The 17483-nt window shown below is 37.9% G+C and overlaps 1 protein-coding gene and 1 long non-coding RNA gene across 3 annotated transcripts in view; one reads left to right on the top strand and one right to left on the bottom strand.

The window, feature by feature from the left end:
* The window catches only part of LOC113665375 (general transcription factor 3C polypeptide 1), a 31765-nt gene that overhangs the window by 8665 nt on the left and 5617 nt on the right, over nucleotides 1–17483 (top strand). For both annotated transcript variants that reach the window (XR_016186938.1, XM_089207564.1), the window contains exons 14-34: nucleotides 592–699; nucleotides 1319–1510; nucleotides 2359–2691; nucleotides 3202–3299; nucleotides 4594–4687; nucleotides 5333–5516; nucleotides 6514–6718; nucleotides 7419–7594; nucleotides 7975–8112; nucleotides 8668–8750; nucleotides 8865–8963; nucleotides 9235–9348; nucleotides 9971–10053; nucleotides 11101–11197; nucleotides 11703–11801; nucleotides 12443–12514; nucleotides 13630–13686; nucleotides 14168–14244; nucleotides 14817–15051; nucleotides 15799–15918; nucleotides 16323–17138. Coding sequence is in view for 1 of the 2 variants with exons in the window: in XM_089207564.1 (XP_089063690.1) it covers nucleotides 592–699; nucleotides 1319–1510; nucleotides 2359–2691; nucleotides 3202–3299; nucleotides 4594–4687; nucleotides 5333–5516; nucleotides 6514–6718; nucleotides 7419–7594; nucleotides 7975–8112; nucleotides 8668–8750; nucleotides 8865–8963; nucleotides 9235–9348; nucleotides 9971–10053; nucleotides 11101–11197; nucleotides 11703–11801; nucleotides 12443–12514; nucleotides 13630–13686; nucleotides 14168–14244; nucleotides 14817–15051; nucleotides 15799–15918; nucleotides 16323–17138 (3480 nt within the window). In the remaining variant the exon portion in view is untranslated. The remainder of the gene's footprint in view (nucleotides 1–591; nucleotides 700–1318; nucleotides 1511–2358; nucleotides 2692–3201; nucleotides 3300–4593; nucleotides 4688–5332; nucleotides 5517–6513; nucleotides 6719–7418; nucleotides 7595–7974; nucleotides 8113–8667; nucleotides 8751–8864; nucleotides 8964–9234; nucleotides 9349–9970; nucleotides 10054–11100; nucleotides 11198–11702; nucleotides 11802–12442; nucleotides 12515–13629; nucleotides 13687–14167; nucleotides 14245–14816; nucleotides 15052–15798; nucleotides 15919–16322; nucleotides 17139–17483) is intronic.
* On the bottom strand, nucleotides 5594–10644 carry LOC149045008 (uncharacterized). The gene is made up of 3 exons (XR_016186946.1): nucleotides 10514–10644; nucleotides 7392–8264; nucleotides 5594–6688 (listed from the first exon to the last, which is right to left on the bottom strand). It is a non-coding gene; the product is annotated as an uncharacterized LOC149045008 (long non-coding RNA).

The raw sequence follows: 17483 nt of genomic DNA, 5'->3' as shown, positions 1-17483 counted from the left end.
TTTATTTCGTGGCTTTTAAGGATTTTATTGAGACTTTACAGATTAAAGCTCTAATTGAGATTTTTTACAGCCATGACAATTTGATGTGAGATGGTTTTGGCCTGCAAAGTTTCCTTCTACTGAGTTTTGTCTAGTGCAGAGAAAACTTAGGGATACAATATTTTGTTCATACTTAAAAAAATTTAATGTAAATCAAAGTGAATATTTCATTTTTCATGGTATGAGCTGAAAATCCTCTGTCAAAAATAAGTGGCTGATTTTTTCCTGTAAATCTGGTCAAGAATCATTTATTTGTTACTGTTCTTTAAGATTAGTGGTACAATGAAAACCAGTCTCAATTGCCACTTCATCTAAAACTTTTAAAGTTTCAACTACAGTGGAGTCAGTACAGGGTAATAGTTTCTTTGTAAGTGCCCCCCTCCTTCCAATAACCCCTCCTTAAAGCTGAAATTTTAAAGAAACATGAGGGGGAGGGTAATTTGAAGAGATATGATATTTACTTGTATCTAGTACATGACGGTGTTATTTATGGGGTAGTTAGGTATTTCTCTATCAGTTTCATTACACAGATTATATATTTATGTTTCACAGGTGGACCTGTTCTTACATTCATCCATCAGCAGTAATGACTCTGAAGTAGCAGTTATGTTGGAACAGTGTCGTGTTAGACTTAGAGATCAGATGTTTAAAGATGCAGAGGTACAGTGCACCTGATCAAAATTAGCTCAGCCATAATTGCTAGACATGCAAGAAGTAAACAGTGGTGTGCTTCATATATTTTATTCTTGTTCCTATGAATCAACTATCAGTATGTAAACCAGAGTACTGATGTCATACTCTATATCTGAATTTGTTCATTTTGCATGTAAACCATTTTATAATACTGTAATTCGAATTCCAGTACCACAACACCTCTATGTTGACCTTTACCTTTAAAAAACCTTGCTGCATGCAACAATTCATGCCCACTTGCCTTTTTTGCTTACTGTGTTCTCTTAAAAAGAAACAAGTGAAGGTACAAACAAACAAAGTTAAAAAAAACTTTGTAAAACGGCGAGCTGTTACTATGAGCTAAGGCCACTTTGATCATAAACTCAAAGAGCAGTTTGAATGATTAAGCCTTGCGGGGCCTTGTCTGAATATGTAGCATTATTATGAATAGAAGTACATGTATAGGAAGCTACTTGAAAAAGGCCATTTTTCTCTTAAGGAAGGTGAAGTTACCATTTGATGCTGTATAATACAGAAGAGAAACAACATTTAAACGTTTTAGTGAATAGCTTTCATAAATGTATTTCTGCTGTATTGATATCAATAGAGAGAGGAAAAAGCCAGGCAGATCGCAGAAGAAAAAGAAAGAAAAAAACTTGAGAAAGCAGCATCTGTTGAAGAAGAAAAGCAGAGGAAGAAAATTGAAAAGAAAGAAAAAGATGCACTGAAGAAAGCACAACAGCTTCATGAAAAGAGTGACTCAAAGGAAGACAGTACACCAGCAAAACCTCAATTTACGGTACAGTCTGAAATTATTTCATGGGGGTGCTGTAATTGAGCCGTGTTCAATTTAGCGTTGAAAGTAATTCACAATTGCTTCGGTTTTGGTCACCTTCGCTCTGTGATTGGCCCGGACGACTTGCGCCACATTTTCAACCAATTAGATTCAATCACATTCAAAACAGAATTCAATCACGATTTGTACACATGCGTTTTCCCGCGTTCATACAGTTTGGCGTTTTTACTTGGAGTCCTCATTGGCTGATGGTGATATCATCATTTGTTCCGATTGGCTCTCGTGATTACTTAGCTTTTGACTTTGAAATTCAAGTGAAAGCTGCCTTATTTAGAAATTTGGACTTTCATTGTGTAAAGTCAAGCACTTTTTTTAAATTTACAATGACGTTATTTTTATTAACCAACACGCTCCTTAAACTAAAATGAAAAGCTGTGCTCAAAACTGACTGTATATCTACAGTCACTCTCCATAGTTATATAGAATGATCAAGTTGTAAAAATTATCGTTTGGAATGCAATCTAAACCCAAAGGTTGGATGCCATAGCTCTCGCACAATGCTGTAGATCGCGTGGCAGCAATTTCTGGGAATGTGCATCAGTCCTTTTTTTCTCTGAAGGGCTAATGCTCTAAACATCAGCTTTAGAGACTGTTTATGGTAGCCTATTTAAATGATCAACTCAGTTGATAAACCAAATTATCTTGTATTACCATCGCCGACGCAGCACCACAGTTTCTTTAGAAACTTACCCCTTTGAGAATAGCTAAGCCATGTAAATCAAAGGCGCTTGTGGCCTAACTGGCACTTATTTCCTTGTACTCATACCTCGCCTTGATATTTTTTCTTTCAGCATTCAACTCAAAAGTATGGCCATTTGCCTAGATTTCCAAGACTACAGTTGATTCATGAATTATTATGGCAGCTTGTTTATGGTGAAGTTTCATCAGACACAAGTGATGTGGATGAGCCTGGAGCCAGTGACACTCAAGAAGAAGCGTTATTTGAGAGTGACGATCCAGCAGCAACAGAGAATGAGGATTATGAGTGGATTAAACACTTAAAACCAATGAATAAAGTGTGTGATGAGGCAGGAGAGCCACTTCAAGGCTGGTTTCGTTTGGCTGATGTGATGCCAGTGATGCCTTTAAACATACTTTGCAAAACAGTTGATATAACTGAGGAGGTATCATTGTTCTTTGCTCATATTTAATTTGTTATTGTAGGTTTTTTTTTTTTAACGAATTAATCAGTCATCTTCTTTTGCTATTCTCATTGATAAATACGCCGCAGAATTCCGGCGGACGTCGATCACGTAGCTCTGCTCGATGGAAACTAGTTACGTAATGTCATGCTATGTTTCCACGTGCAATATCTCCGAATTTAATGATCTGCTGCTTAGATTTAGGGCATTTCAAAAGAGATATCCAAACCGGAAAGTTTCAGCGAAGTTATTCGTAGCTAGCACTTTCGCGCCTAGCTGCTCATTGCCTCGGCCACAATATTTTTACATAACTTAACCACACCAGACAATAAGCGGCGTAAGTAATGAATGAAGATGCTTTACTATTAATTTATGTAAATCCCTTGCAGTTCTGGATTATCCCCAGTTCACTCTTACATTGAGGTCTAATGAGCGTTCATCAGAGAAACTTTTCGTTAATTTAAAAGATTAACGTTTCTTCTTTGGTCTTAGGTGGAAGGTTTTGATGAATATGCTTTTGATCCAGTGAAAAAGTACACACTTTTCTGTGATCTTCCTCAGCAATTAAGGATCAAACTTAAGGAAACTCGGTAAGAATCCAGCTATACTTTTGCTTTTGCACATCGAACATACCTTTGCTGAGCCATATTTTTTCTAGAAGTAGTGTGTATAGGGTCGATCTTAAACCTTCCTACTTTGTAACTACCATAATGTTGTACTTTATTTTAGAATGACGGTTACAGGACTGCTTGGAGTCCAGTTCGATCTGTAATACGAGAGATTTACAAAATCGGACGACCGCGAAGCAGGAGTCCGATTTTGTAATCACATGTATGTTTACAAACAGAATTGGATGACACAACGTCCTGTTACCAATTAATCAAATCAATTACAAGGGTTTTATTTACTAAACACAGATCAATTGCAAGCATGGCGCCTACGATATTGTATTACAGTTGTGGTGCTTAAATCAGGCTTGTGATAACCCGTCATATTCACAATTTTGTGGTATTTTTGATCTTGTGGGAATTCCCTCGATATCTCTGTCAGGACCAAACCTAAATTGTCTTTGTATCACTAAGATTGAATTAAGTGCAGCTATCAGAAACCCAAGCAAAAAATCTCAGGCATTTATTGATTCGTGGCAGTAATTAGCTGCTTCTCTCAAAAAACAGAGAAGAGTGTATGTTGTAATTAGCTGCTTCTCTCAAAAAACAGAGAGGAGTGTATGTTGTAATTAGCTGCTTCTATCAAAAAACAGAGAGGAGTGTATGTTGTAATTAGCTGCTTCTATCAAAAAATAGAGAGGAGTGTATGTTGTAATTAGCTGCTTCTATCAAAAAACAGAGAGGAGTGTATGTTGTAATTAGCTGCTTCTATCAAAAAATAGAGAGGAGTGTATGTTGTAATTAGCTGCTTCTATCAAAAAATAGAGAGGAGTGTATGTTGTAATTAGCTGCTTCTATCAAAAAACAGAGAGGAGTGTATGTTGTAATTAGCTGCTTCTATCAAAAAATAGAGAGGAGTGTATGTTGTAATTAGCTGCTTCTATCAAAAAAATAGAGAGGAGTGTATGTTGTAATTAGCTGCTTCTATCAAAAAACAGAGAGGAGTGTATGTTGTAATTAGCTGCTTCTATCAAAAAATAGAGAGGAGTGTATGTTGTAATTAGCTGCTTCTATCAAAAAATAGAGAGGAGTGTATGTTGTAATTAGCTGCTTCTATCAAAAAACAGAGAGGAGTGTATGTTGTAATTAGCTGCTTCTATCAAAAAACAGAGAGGAGTGTATGTTGTCGCAACGAAAGAGGTGTTCCATTTGTCCATACATTGTAGAAATGTTGTAGGAGTAATTATAGCACACTCATGATTGATTTGAATTTTAGGCGATACCATCCAGCACCACTTGAGCTTCTCTTGTGCCTGTGTCAAATGGGTTTAGTCACTCCAGCTAAACCATTCCCTCACAGTTTTAACCATGTAAGTGTCATTGCTAGAACACGTGTAGTTGCGTGTGTGGTTTTACCATCAACATTGAAAAGTTTGTAAGGTTTGAAGATGAATGATGTGGAAGATTTCCAGCTTTGCTAAGCGAAGTGAATATTGTTGAATAATCCTCGAGACAAAGTCGAGGGGCTGGGTTATTCAACAAAATGTACTGAGCCTCAGGCGAGTAATTGTTTTAGTATAATTGCTCAGGTTCTTTAGAATTATGTTGTAGATTCTGTAACTAAAGAAAGCATTGTGGATATTTTGTTAAAATTGTGTTGAGCAAGATGAGCAAGCTGTTTTAACAGGTTTATTTGATTCAATCAGCAAAAACTTTCCACCTTACTTTTGAAGAGTGTATCATCAAACTCAGTAGCATCTTTTGTTGTCTTCGCAATTGAATATTCTTCTGTTGCGTTTATCACTTTCTTGCGTTTACCACCTTGACAAAGCGTGTGGCAGCCATTTTGAAACTTTGCGACCCTGCTATAATTTCCTCGCGCGAGGTGATTATAGTGAGATCGACGATAATCGTTTGTATTACTTTTGCATAGTACTTTATGTAAAGACATTTCCTGGAAGTAGCTTTTATTCGCATTGAATTGGCTTCTTTTTTTAATTTGTTTTCCCATCCAGATAAGAATGTTTTTGCACAAGGGCACAAGACTATTGGATACCACAACATCTCTAAAGAACTACAGGACTGCGCTTCCTCCAGCAGGCAAACCGTTTGTATCACGTCGTCACATGTTCTCGAACACTGTGGCTGTCAAAAATTTCTGGACTGACTTGAAATGTGTTTGTCTCAACACACCCTTAGGTAAGTTTGTCATACTTCAAAGGAGTTTACCTTTAATTCCTTGACTTACTGAATTAAATTTATCATATTCAACGTAATTATCTTCAAACAAAACCATGTCCACTTAATTCTTTCCTTCAATGTTTGTTAATTCCGGTCTGTAATTCACATTCTTTTAGTAGCTATTATTACCAGTCCTTCTGGCATAATTGTTTTTTGGCTTTCTGGATGCCCAGGTTAACACTTCAAGTTTATTGGCAGTGGCACTCCGCCTTAATTAGTCAAAAAGTAAACTTAGAATTTATTTCAACTCTTAACAACTCTGTGTCATTAGACCCGTAAAATAGTCACAGTACCTATTTGATATCCTCCACAAAACGTACTTTAGAGTAGCAAGTGGACAATTAAAAGGATAAGTATTTCACATCCCTAATGCCATTTTCTTCGTTCACATCCCAAATTTTGATTCCAATTCCACCTGAAAACAGTGGATAAGAAGGGCTACGTAGTGGAATGTCCATCGCTAAATTCCTATTTATTTTATTTATCTACATGCTGAGTAATCGGCCAGGTAAGGATAAAGAACGGAAAGGATGATTTCTCAAACTAACTCGCCCAAATTGAATTGTAAAGTTTCCATACTCTCTAAAATCCCTGGAATACAATTTATACGTGCAATACTTAACAAATAGATTCTGTGACCGTGCACCTGTTCATCCGCAGATCAAAGATGATCTCAAAATGTAAAACAGGGGGACCCGACGTTCAGTCGAGTTTGTCACTCATGTTCTCACCACGGGTTGATCTCTTCTGTGATCTACTACTGTGTACGACAACAGAGAAAATATTTTTTTTGATTACAAAGCAAACATTTGGTATCGGTGACGTCATCTATGCGTCTATCCTGCGATAGATCATAAGTAAGAACCAATCAAACTGCGTGCGTATTTTAGCTTGTCATATAAACAGTAATTGTCGCTAGTTACAACATTAATCAGTTCACGTCTCAATATCTCAGGTGTAGTTAAGGTCGATGAAGGAGCTCCTGACCAAAGTATGTCTTCTATGAAGAACAAAAGACTTTTCCACTTCGCTCAAGAAGAAGTAGATGAAGACAAAGTGGATCTTCCCCCCGGTGATCAGTTGGGTGCTGCTGGACTGGACAGGTGTTTTTTCAGTCATTTGAAGAGGAACTGGACACGAGTAATGACAGCGTCAACACGGTTAGTAAGTCATTTATACCTCTCTTGTAATAAGTAATTACACATTTAGAATCGGTTGTTGAAACGATCTGGGGCGCAGTTTTTGACGAGTAATGGACGTGTAAAGTTCCTCTCCGGTGGGTTTCTTAAAATAATTGGATCTTTCTTTAGTGTTAAATAAAAGCCATTTTGACAGTTTCACAAGAAGTTAACGTTAAGGTAACTTTTTTTGCTTGACTCGGCCTTACATCCGAGCGGATTTAGTAAGATTTTTAACCATTTCGCTGAGTTCAAATAGAGAAGAAGATTTCAATTCAACAAACTTTGGAATTTAGTGAGCCGTACAGTGAAATACCGTCCGTTAAATATAGTCTACGAGCAGTCTCTCCTTCCCGGTGAAGTCTATCGCGTGATTGCAGAGAAATCAGTAACCTTATCAACTCAGATGGTAAAACCTTATTATCTTATACCCCATTCACACAAAAAGTTGGGGAAAATGTTTAGAGAAAAAGATGTTTGTGACAAAAAGTAAAACATAACGTATTTTAGGATATCGATTGTGGAGGGGGGGATCTTGAAAGCTAGGACGATAGAAAAATTAAATATTCTTCACAATTCCTTAAATAAACCAATCATAGTGCTTGTACTAATTGAGAGGTATGATAATAGGTATTAGAGTGTGTTTAACACTCACCATTTTCACTTCCGTACTTATTTACAGGAAAATACCAAAAGCATCAGCTAGTGTAACAAGTGATGAGAGTGTTCAGAACACTGATAGTGCTGGTAACAAAGGAGGAAAAACTTTCTGGAGCATCGGAAAACCTGAAATGAAACAGCAAGCACACAAAGAAAAGATTAAGCAACAGAAAAAGAAGCGTAAAAGGAAAACAGATGGTAAATATTAAACATTATATTTAAAGATCTTCTGCTCAGGGAGTCCTAAATTGATCGATTGAATTTGTCCTCTAAAGCTAACCTAAAGCTTTCCTTATAGCATGGCAGTAGTGCCATTCCCAACTGACCCGTTACACGCTAACATCAGTATACATATTCTCGATACTGTTCTCTGTACATATCCTATGGTGCTGACAAGGAGAATTTGTTTAACAATCAAGAGCGTCTTTAGTTGGTGATCATTTTCTTTTATTCTGGTGACCTTTGTGTTTGATTTAGGGCTGACATTGTAAGGAGAAGTTAGATGTCAGTCGTTCTTGGGGGTTAAAGGTTTGATTAGTCAGTTAGTCACCATGCGGTTTTTGTGCTTCTCACCACAGATGTACAAGAGGGTGAGAAAGAACTTGCCAGTGCAAAGAAAATGAAAACTGTTAACACCACTGAAAAGAAACAAGCTGGAAATGCTCGAGAGAAGACGAAAAGAAAAGAAGAACATTCCTGTAAAACTGGCCATCTAAGTATGTTGACTGACAACTGCTGATCACAACGTTAATGCCACTCGTGGTTTCTTTTCTCTTTATTTTTTACATTCATTTTGAGGTGGTACTTGCAGTCTGTGGTTTCACAGGTGTGGTTTATTGACGATGTGCGCAGACTCTCTAAATCGCAACTGGAACAACAAAACAAAACAAAACAAAGACTTAAAATTCATTTTTCGCATTCTTTTTCTTTTCTTTTTTTTCGCCACTGACTAAACGAAATATCAATACTGGCCAAAAGTCTGTATTAAGGCAATTAAATTGAGCGATTTTAAAACGACTGTTATGCAACTAAACTTTGTATCATGCAAAATGGTCTGAAATCATATTTTTGTGGTTTTAAACCAAATTGCTCGCCACTCAATTGAATTACCACAATAAATCTGCTTGAAATTTATCGTAGCATGGCAGATTACGATGCCTACATCGCTGTTATGCATCAGCGGTGTCTGCATCACCAGTTAATATAGCCATAAAGTGTCTACTCAAATACAAATGTTTGTGAACAGTTTTTATCTTACTCTGCCATCATAGATGCGATCGATGACGAAGACAGGAACATTTTGGCCAAGAAAGTAAACGAAAGAATCTCATTTTCCCATGAGGAGGACAGCTGGGTACAGTTAATTTTCTTTCAGCGATTTTTCTCCTTTTAACACTATGTGTGGTTTTAAAGAACAACAATCCTGTTTCAAATGTTTGCATTTATCTACTTGTTTTGTTGTGTGTAGCTACTACTGTTCCGAGTTGCGCTTGGAATGATGAAGAGTGAAACATCACGGTACAATCCTTTTGTTTGTATGAGGAACATCTTGCACAAAGAATGTGCGGTTAGTATACCTCTGTTATGTATAAAATGGTTATTTTGTTGGTGACATTTCTCATTAGCAAACTCCAGGGATTTTGTTTGATTAGGGTCACTAATTTCAAAGGCAAATTGGAAAAAGAAAAATTGAATGTCAGTTAAAAAGTTAACCTCCTTGCGTGTAAATGAACTGTTTTTGTGTCTTAAGTTTTTGCTGATTTAAAACCTTGGGAGGCCGTAAGTAACAGTATATTAGAAACTGTTCCAAGGGCATAATGCACATCCTCTTTTTACAGTCAAGCTTTGACAAGACGGCCCCCAATATTCAGCGCAGAATTTTAAAACTGATGAAAAGTCCTCAGTCACAGATGACTGTAAAGATATGTTCAGCGGAGTGTGCACATGATGAGGTTAGTATCCTAAGGGTTATCTCAAAGTAGGGAGAGGCAGGGTTTAGGTAGTGCACAGGCAAAGGGAGAAGTTCTACAAGACTGCAACTTCAGAACTCCCCAACACATGTTGATATTTCTTAGTCAGAGGTAGATACAAACACAAACCAGGGGGGGTGGGGGCGGGGTCAATGATGTAAGAGCTCGTGTACAATAGGCTGTGAGCTGTATTGATAAACTTAATTAGCCATGCGTGCTGCTATTTCAACTTTGTGTTCTACCTACTTCAAAGGATAACGTAGCAAGTGCACTGGATCTCGCTAAAGCAAAGGGAGATTAGAAATATCTCATTTTAATTCGAATTTGGAGTAATTAAATTTGATATCGTCTGATTTCAGTGTTTATTTTGAGATTGTTTAGAGGTATGTTTGAAAAGGTAGATAGGTACAATGGCGGACGAGTAGGAACGTCCGGTTGTTATGAGGTGAGTTGATAGATACAACTTCAGTAGGTTAGGTGAATGCAGGAGACTTTTAGATTAGATGGATAGTTACTTTGACTGATTTTCTCTGAGTGCATAGGCTTTAATTACAAGCATTATTTACCTGTACTTATCAATCAATTATCTTCCCCTTAACTGCAGTCTTTCAAAGGACTTGAAGATTCATATGCTGATTTTGAGGAAATGTTTCAAGAAGTTGTAAAGAGATTAAGGCACAAGTTCAGGTATAAGAGAAACCCGAAATACGCGCATCCTAATCGTGGTTTCAACCACTTGATGTTAGCCAAACATGAAACCAGCCGTTTGCTTTTTGTGCAATCTTGTTAATCCGACTATTCCACCATAAAAACCAATGAGTGGTATATTTTTAGCTCAGTGGAATGACTAAGAATTCTAACCTTTGGTCGTTTTTCGCAAAGAGATACGACACAGGTTTTCATCTTAAGAAAACTAAGCTCGAGTTTCATAAGTTCGCTTGTTGCTTTAAGTTTGAATCGTTTCCATACTTAGTTATCCTTCTTCCTGTTTGGTTTATTACAACCTTTTTTGTGATTTAGTCTCCTTCAAAAAACTAACTCAAAATTTCTTAACGTAAATATTTCAGCTTAGGAGGATTACTGTAATTCTCCTCGCTGAACTATTTACAAAAGGCCATTTAATATTTTAGGATCTTTTACAGTATACCTTACAAACGTCTGCTGTCAGTACATAGGTCCACCATGTTACTGAGACTTTTGTTTTCCTGGTGTTATGATATTCGTGTAACTGTTGTATCACCGCATGTAAGACATAAAAGATAACCGGAGCAATATCAGTATCTGGACAACTGCCCACCTACCCCTCCCCTAACCCAACATTAACCTTAAATTGTTGTCAATTGACTGTTGTTGAGTTAGGGGAGGGGTAGGTGGGCAGTTGCCCAGATATGATATTGATCCAGATAACCAAACCTTTATATTTTCAAGTTGCTTTACAATGACCATTTTGGGTAGCGGAAGAGATTAGTTAAAAACTGAGCATTAATCGAGAGGTGTTACTCATCTGAAAGACCGTAATTATATTGTTGGGAACTATGCTTTTCTACCCTCGTTATACTATGAAAGGTTTCAAATTTACAGCAAATGCGACTGTATTAGTTTATCGTATGGTTAGCCTTAGAAAGAGCAACTGTTCTTGTCTCTTGGACTCTCTTTACAAGTCAACAGGCAGACGATAAAGGTAAAATCCGTGTTATTGGTTCTTAGTTTTGCTTTTTTGCATCCTTGTTAAAGCTCTTCCAGTTTAGTTTGTGATGGAAACGTTACGCTGGTTTCTTCTGTCAAAGAACTTTATGACAAGTACAGAGTACAGGTCATGGCCTCTAAGCAGGTCAGTATTAATCCAATGGGGACAAATGCACGTCAGTATTAATCCAATGGTGATATATGCCCCAGATGATCACTGAGACATTTTGACTCGGAACATATAACTTAACGTATTTAAATTCATTTGAGTTTAAACTGCGATAGCATAGTCTATGTTGAGCGTTACGTTATAAGATACATCATGGAGCGGGAGCTGAGATATATTAAATGCTACGAGAAATGAGTGATAATGAAGATAAAGAAGTATATTACTCCTCCATTTATTTAAATGAATAGATTGAAGAGATCCTGAGGACAACCTCCCTTTGTAACACCATATGTAGTTAACCCTTTGATCTCAAAGAGTGACATGCATCCGATTTCTCCCTACAATATCACCCCTGAATCAAACATGAAGGTGTCGAGAATAAAGGAAATGATCACCAACTAAAGAAGCTGTTCAGTCATTGCTGCATGGTGGCGTTGTTCACTGACTGAACCCTGCTCTTACTCCGCCGGCATTGTTTCAGTTTCAGACATTTTCTCCCGATGACAGTGTTTTGTCGCTCGGACCCAGTATCAGGTGTGTCAGTGATATAAACAAGGCGGCCATTAGAGATCAGATTCAGGTTAGTTTATAAACTTTAAAGTAGGTTCAACATTATATATTTAAATGAAGGCGACAAGAGCCACGTGGCTCGTAGCGCATAAACTAAGATTTTTCAAACACGAGAAGGGATGAAAGAGTGGTTTGCTCCGGTTAAGATACCAGCGGCGGATATTATTCTACTTTACAACACTCCCATTCATACTCAGTTGAATTAAGATGTGGGAATGATCCCGCATGTTCAAGGTCACGAGCTAAACGATGAGGGTAGGAGGTAGAGCCACTCCCCTCCAGCCTATGGGAAAATTGAGTGTGAATGGAGTGGACGAGTTTTCAAGGTATTAATGTTAACCTGTTACGTAAGCGGTGGGAGAAATTCTCACCTAACTGTTATTGCGTAATTCAACTTTTCATATCATTATTACTTTCCTATACAGTTGAACACACTGAAAGTAATGCCTTATGAAAGTCATTTAGACTAGTAACTATCGTTTCTGATAATTTCCTATCTTTGATAAATGTTGATATTTGATAGTACTTTTTTCTGATCTTGTGTATTCACTCAAGAACAGTCTGGTCTTCTGAAAAGACAGTTAGTAAAGCCTGAAATTTACCACATACTTATTATGCTGAACTGATCATCTGTGTGCGTTCCTTTTGTAGATCGCCTTCACAACGCCTCAAGAATCATACGATGCCTACAGAGTTTTTCAGATGTTTAACTCATATTCAAGGGTAACTTAAATCAAATAGAAGGAACTTGGGTGTCTAGTATAATTTCAAAGCTCACAAGGCTGATTTCCCTAGGAGCGCAGCTCCCCCCTCCCTCCCAACTACCCAAATATCAACCGCCCCCACCCCACTTCAAAAACACGCGCTTTGTAGAGTGTACAGTCGACTTCCGTTATTGTGGATACCCTCGTGGGGAGATTTAGTGTCCGTTAAAGCGAGAGTCTGCAATAACGGGGTACGAGAGAAAAATAAATTGTTTTGCATCTAAACGTGTAAAATAATATGTAACTACGCAAACGTAAATTTTCTAACGTGGTCTCATGACTCGGAGAAAGATCCGGCCACAAGCAGGAAATTCTGACGTTCGCACCCAATTGTAGAACGGTTTCTTTATTTTCATTTATTTTAATGTCGCTTTATATAATGTGAGTCAGGATTTTGGAAAAGTAATGAAGGGGGGGGGGGGGGGCAGGCATGAAAGTGTTCGCATTTTCATAATAGCGAGAATCTGTAATAACGAGTTTATTTCAGTCATTTCTTCATGCGTTTCGCCAGGGGTGGGAATATATGTAACGGCGTAATATGTGACTAACACAGTCTTTAGACTGTGCGATTTTACGCCACTATCTGAGTCGGTATATTAATTATAATAAATTATTATATAATTAAATTGTGTTAACGGCGTTAAATCTTATATTATACGTTACCGACTAGAAGAAATTGCGCCGTTAGTTACTGGCGTAAAATCTTACAGTATGTATACACTACCGACTGAATGAAATTACGCCGTTAGTTGCCAGTCGGTATTACATATATACTGAAAGATTTTACGCTTGTAACTAACGGCGTAGTTTCTTTTAGGCGGTAACTTATACATAAGGTGTCCGATATGGCAGAGCGAGAGTCGACTGTAGTTTTAGAGAAGATTCAAGGCCTGCTTATTCTGTGGACATAAAATCACTGGTCAAGAGCACGATTTCTTGCACTTGGAAGATTGCCTCACAAGACAGAAGCTATTGTTTTTATTATTTTAATTTGGTTGTTCACAGGAACCTTGTAATACTTAGACGGATCACCATCAAAGGATTGACTAACAAACTTATCGTCACTGATTCTAGGAAGAGCTTGAAGATGTGTTTAAAGAGATGCAGAAAAAGAATCTGGTCAATAGAAAGGTGACTAATCAATCAACCAATCAGTTAGCACGTTTGTCAATCAGTCGGTAATTGACTTTTCTCATCATAACACGTTAGGCTTCTACCCTTTCGTACATATGACAGCCGCCGTTCTCGTTGATGTATCAACCAGATGACTCTAGTTCTACCAATAATGTTGTATAAGTTGACATCGTGGAATTCTGAATGTTAGTCGGTCCACTTCAACACAAACCTATTTGAGACGCAAGTAACTGCTGTAAATTAAGAGATCTTTTTGCTTTGCAGTTTTCACTCAGATTTATTGAGTTTATGACCGAGTTGAAAATGCAAAAAAAAAAAGAATATTTTTTCAGTTGATTAGCAGAAAAAGACCGCGCAAAAGCAACTGAATCTTCTATCCTGTCACCTTTTGCGTCTCTAAAATACTTATTGCTAATCCGTTTTACATAATGTTATACTTTTGTTTTATTAACATTTTACTTACTTGCCTTTCTCACAGAAATCGATTGAAAACCCTGGTTTTCAGTTCACTCGCGCGTTACCATTTGCTTCAATGACGTTCCAGCTTAGTTCTGTGTGAGTAGACTACTGTTATTTTAATCCGACTTTAAAGAATGCGTTTGACGGCACGGAAGTAAAGATTATGATACTAGATATTGAAGAGTGGTGACTACAGTAATAAGATATACAGCGTTCAATAATATCTACTTAATTACTGAGTGAGAGGGCTGGACGGGAAAATATTTGGCTCAAGTTCTTGACGTATACGTAGGGACCTCCCGTAACTATGCACATTTGTCAACAATGAGCAAAATTTAATCATTTAGCATGTCTTCTGAAGAATATAAAATTCGCTGCGTCCAAATGGGATTCCAGCACAACTGCACTTCTCATTTAAGGGTGGTATTTCTCTGTGATAGCGCAAACCTCACACAAGCAAAATCATAGGACTAATATTTCTTCTGTGAAAGAACTTTCTCACAATAGTTAAATCTACGCTTTCCAGCCCCTGCAAGAGACCTTGGCACGGCAAAATATGACCATATAGAAAAGACACTTTGTTGAACTGAAAATTTGTAAAGGAAACGAAGGAAAGTAAAGGTATTGTTAAAGAATATCACTAAAAACTCTTTGATCTTCCTCTACAGGTATCATCGATTATTCATGCATGGCTTTAAACTTGTGACATTCTACAGAGACTGCGCTCACTTTTGGAAACAGCTTGTGAAAGGAGAACAGCACAAATTAAATAAAGAAGAAGACAGTGACACCAGACTGGAGCAAAAAGCAGCTTCTCTTACCCCTGGTTTAATAGAATTTAAGCAATCACGCGCACTCGGTGGACATGTCGCTTGCATCCTGTCTCTACTCACCACCGACAAGGTTTGAATGGATTATTTTTAGAAAAATATTTAACTATGAAGTGTTTAGATCGCACGTGATTGGTGTAAATCCGTCTCATATCCGAATGTAATCAAGCTAAAACTGACAAGTATTCATGTGATATTCCCCAAGAAATATTCCCTTATCTTGAGACCGTCATTCAGATATGACAGTCGTCTTAATATAAGTGATATAAATCTGAATATCTGAGAAGATCGGAGTCTGTGTCATTCGAGACTCCGGTCGCATTCTCCATGTTAGAGTTGTTAGGTGATACTTATGTAGTGTAGGGACTCCCTTAGGGGTTTAATTAGCAGCCGGGAAGCGGGTAGATCTGTACCCGTTTGTTATGCGCTAGCAACCTGTTTGTAGCCTTTACACAAATGTCATTGTACTACGAACACAAATGTAAATCTCTGTAAGTTCACTTAAATTGGTTGACTTTGAAGAAAAACAATGGAACGTGGAGAGGAATGCACCCTAAAATGTTGTAAAGAGTAACTACAATAATCTAGAGCTTTAAAATTTTATAGGGGAGCCCAGGCACTCCAGGCCTTGAAAACTACCTGCCTGCCATTTCAACCACCCGTTTGTACCATATTTAATGAAACCACTGAGAGAGAGCCTCCTATGTGTTAAGATAGGCCTTCTACAGCTTCTCTGCTTTTAACCGCTCTGAGTACACTTTAATTGGTATATTTTTTTCTGCTTGTTTTGAAGTTTTCTTTTCTCTGCTCATGTTTACAGTTATCTGTTGATGTGAGCATTCCTGAAGAGGTGTTGAACTGTGACTCGTCAGGGCTATCAGAGAACGTCGAGCTACAGTCAAGTCAAGCCACTGGTGGAAGTGGTGAACCAGTGTCTAAGGTACATGATTTTTTACGTATGGCTGAAACTTCTTTTAACGCTTTAAATCTATAACCCTCAAGAGTGATTAGCATCTAATTTCTCTTTATAATATCACCCTTGAATCAAACAGTAAAGTCATGAGAACAGAGGAAATGATCACCAACTAAAGCAGCACTTGATTATTAAACAAATTCTCCTTGTCAGCACCTTGGGAAATGTAGAGGGAATACAATGGAGAATATGTATACTGATGTTAGGGGGTAAAGGATTAAAAAGGCCTTGGAAAGATCTTTTAAATTCCACAGCTTCCAGACCAAGGGATTGGTCAGTTTTGCACTAACTACACATTGGCCACTCCCAACTCGGTGAAAAAAGTTGGTTGCTGTTTAGGGAGGAATTTATTTTTGTTCTGTCTCTTAAAGGATGACGCCTCATCAGAGAGAGGTAAGACAAGAACTTCAGCGAAGACGAGAACTCCTGGCAGTGCTGGAATAACAGAGAAGAATCATCCGTCAACAGCCCAGGGTGCTATGCCAAGTAAGAGCAGTAATACGGTCGAGTCAGCCCCAGCTGTAAAGCAGTCAGCGTCCTCTTCCAAAGCAAAATCCTCAGAGAAAAGTTCAAAAGGAAAACGGCCAAAAAAACGAGAAGTTTTTACCTTGAGGATATCATCATCATCAACTGCAACAAGTTTCACAACTCCATATGATCTGACAGCTGTGACGGACTCAAGCAACTACTTGACGAGTTACACTGAGGAATGTGAGGGGCAATGTACCGAAAGACAGAGTAGTAAAGTATCCACTGTGCCGGTGGCATCTGTGTCCTTCAGCGGCACATCTCGCTCATCAAGAACTGCACTGATGTTGGCTCGGGGTGGGAAGGACCCATATGCATCCATGAATCAGCTCTCAGCTAGGGCTGTTAACACTCACGACTTTATGACTTTGAATCCATGCAAAAATGTGTTGAAATTGAAAGAAGACTCTTCGGCAAACGTAACAGTTGATAGCGCTGCTGAAAATAGACCCAGTACCTCCGCGACCTCTTCTGACGAAGGGATTTCAGGTTATAGAACTTATCCCGTGATTGTTTCCGTGGAATTTTCAATAGACGATTATGTTAAGCTCAGTAAGGAAGAACTGGGCTTCACTGAAATTGATTTAGTAATGGCAAGAATCATTTACGAGGTTGTTGAAGAGAAAGGAGAGTTTGGTGTGACTGTGAAGGAGTTACAGGTCTGTTTTACCATTTACAGTATCATTGTTCTCTAGTTAATCAATTAATACAAAGTCCTACTCAGCCGGTCACAAGAAGAGCTTGCCACTTTTTATTTTGCTGTAACAGTCCTACACGTTTACGAAAGGCTTGAACCCTCCGATTTTCAGATGTTCAATTAATGGAAAATGACAAAATTAAGGTTTAGAAGCTCTCAGATCCTATTCGAAAGTGGAAATAATTGTAATGAAAATTCGTAATGGTTGCTGTTGTCCGTGAGTATTTCCAGTGCATTACAGACTTGGTTACTATGACCTTAGTGGGTGGCGTAATGTTTCTCTTTCGTCTTTAGTTAAAACTGCAAG

Source organism: Pocillopora damicornis, chromosome 5, assembly GCF_964200805.1.
Source record: "Pocillopora damicornis chromosome 5, jaPocDami1.2, whole genome shotgun sequence".
In the NCBI taxonomy this organism is placed as follows: domain Eukaryota; kingdom Metazoa; phylum Cnidaria; class Anthozoa; order Scleractinia; family Pocilloporidae; genus Pocillopora; species Pocillopora damicornis.
This window is presented reverse-complemented; position numbering and strand designations above follow the sequence as displayed.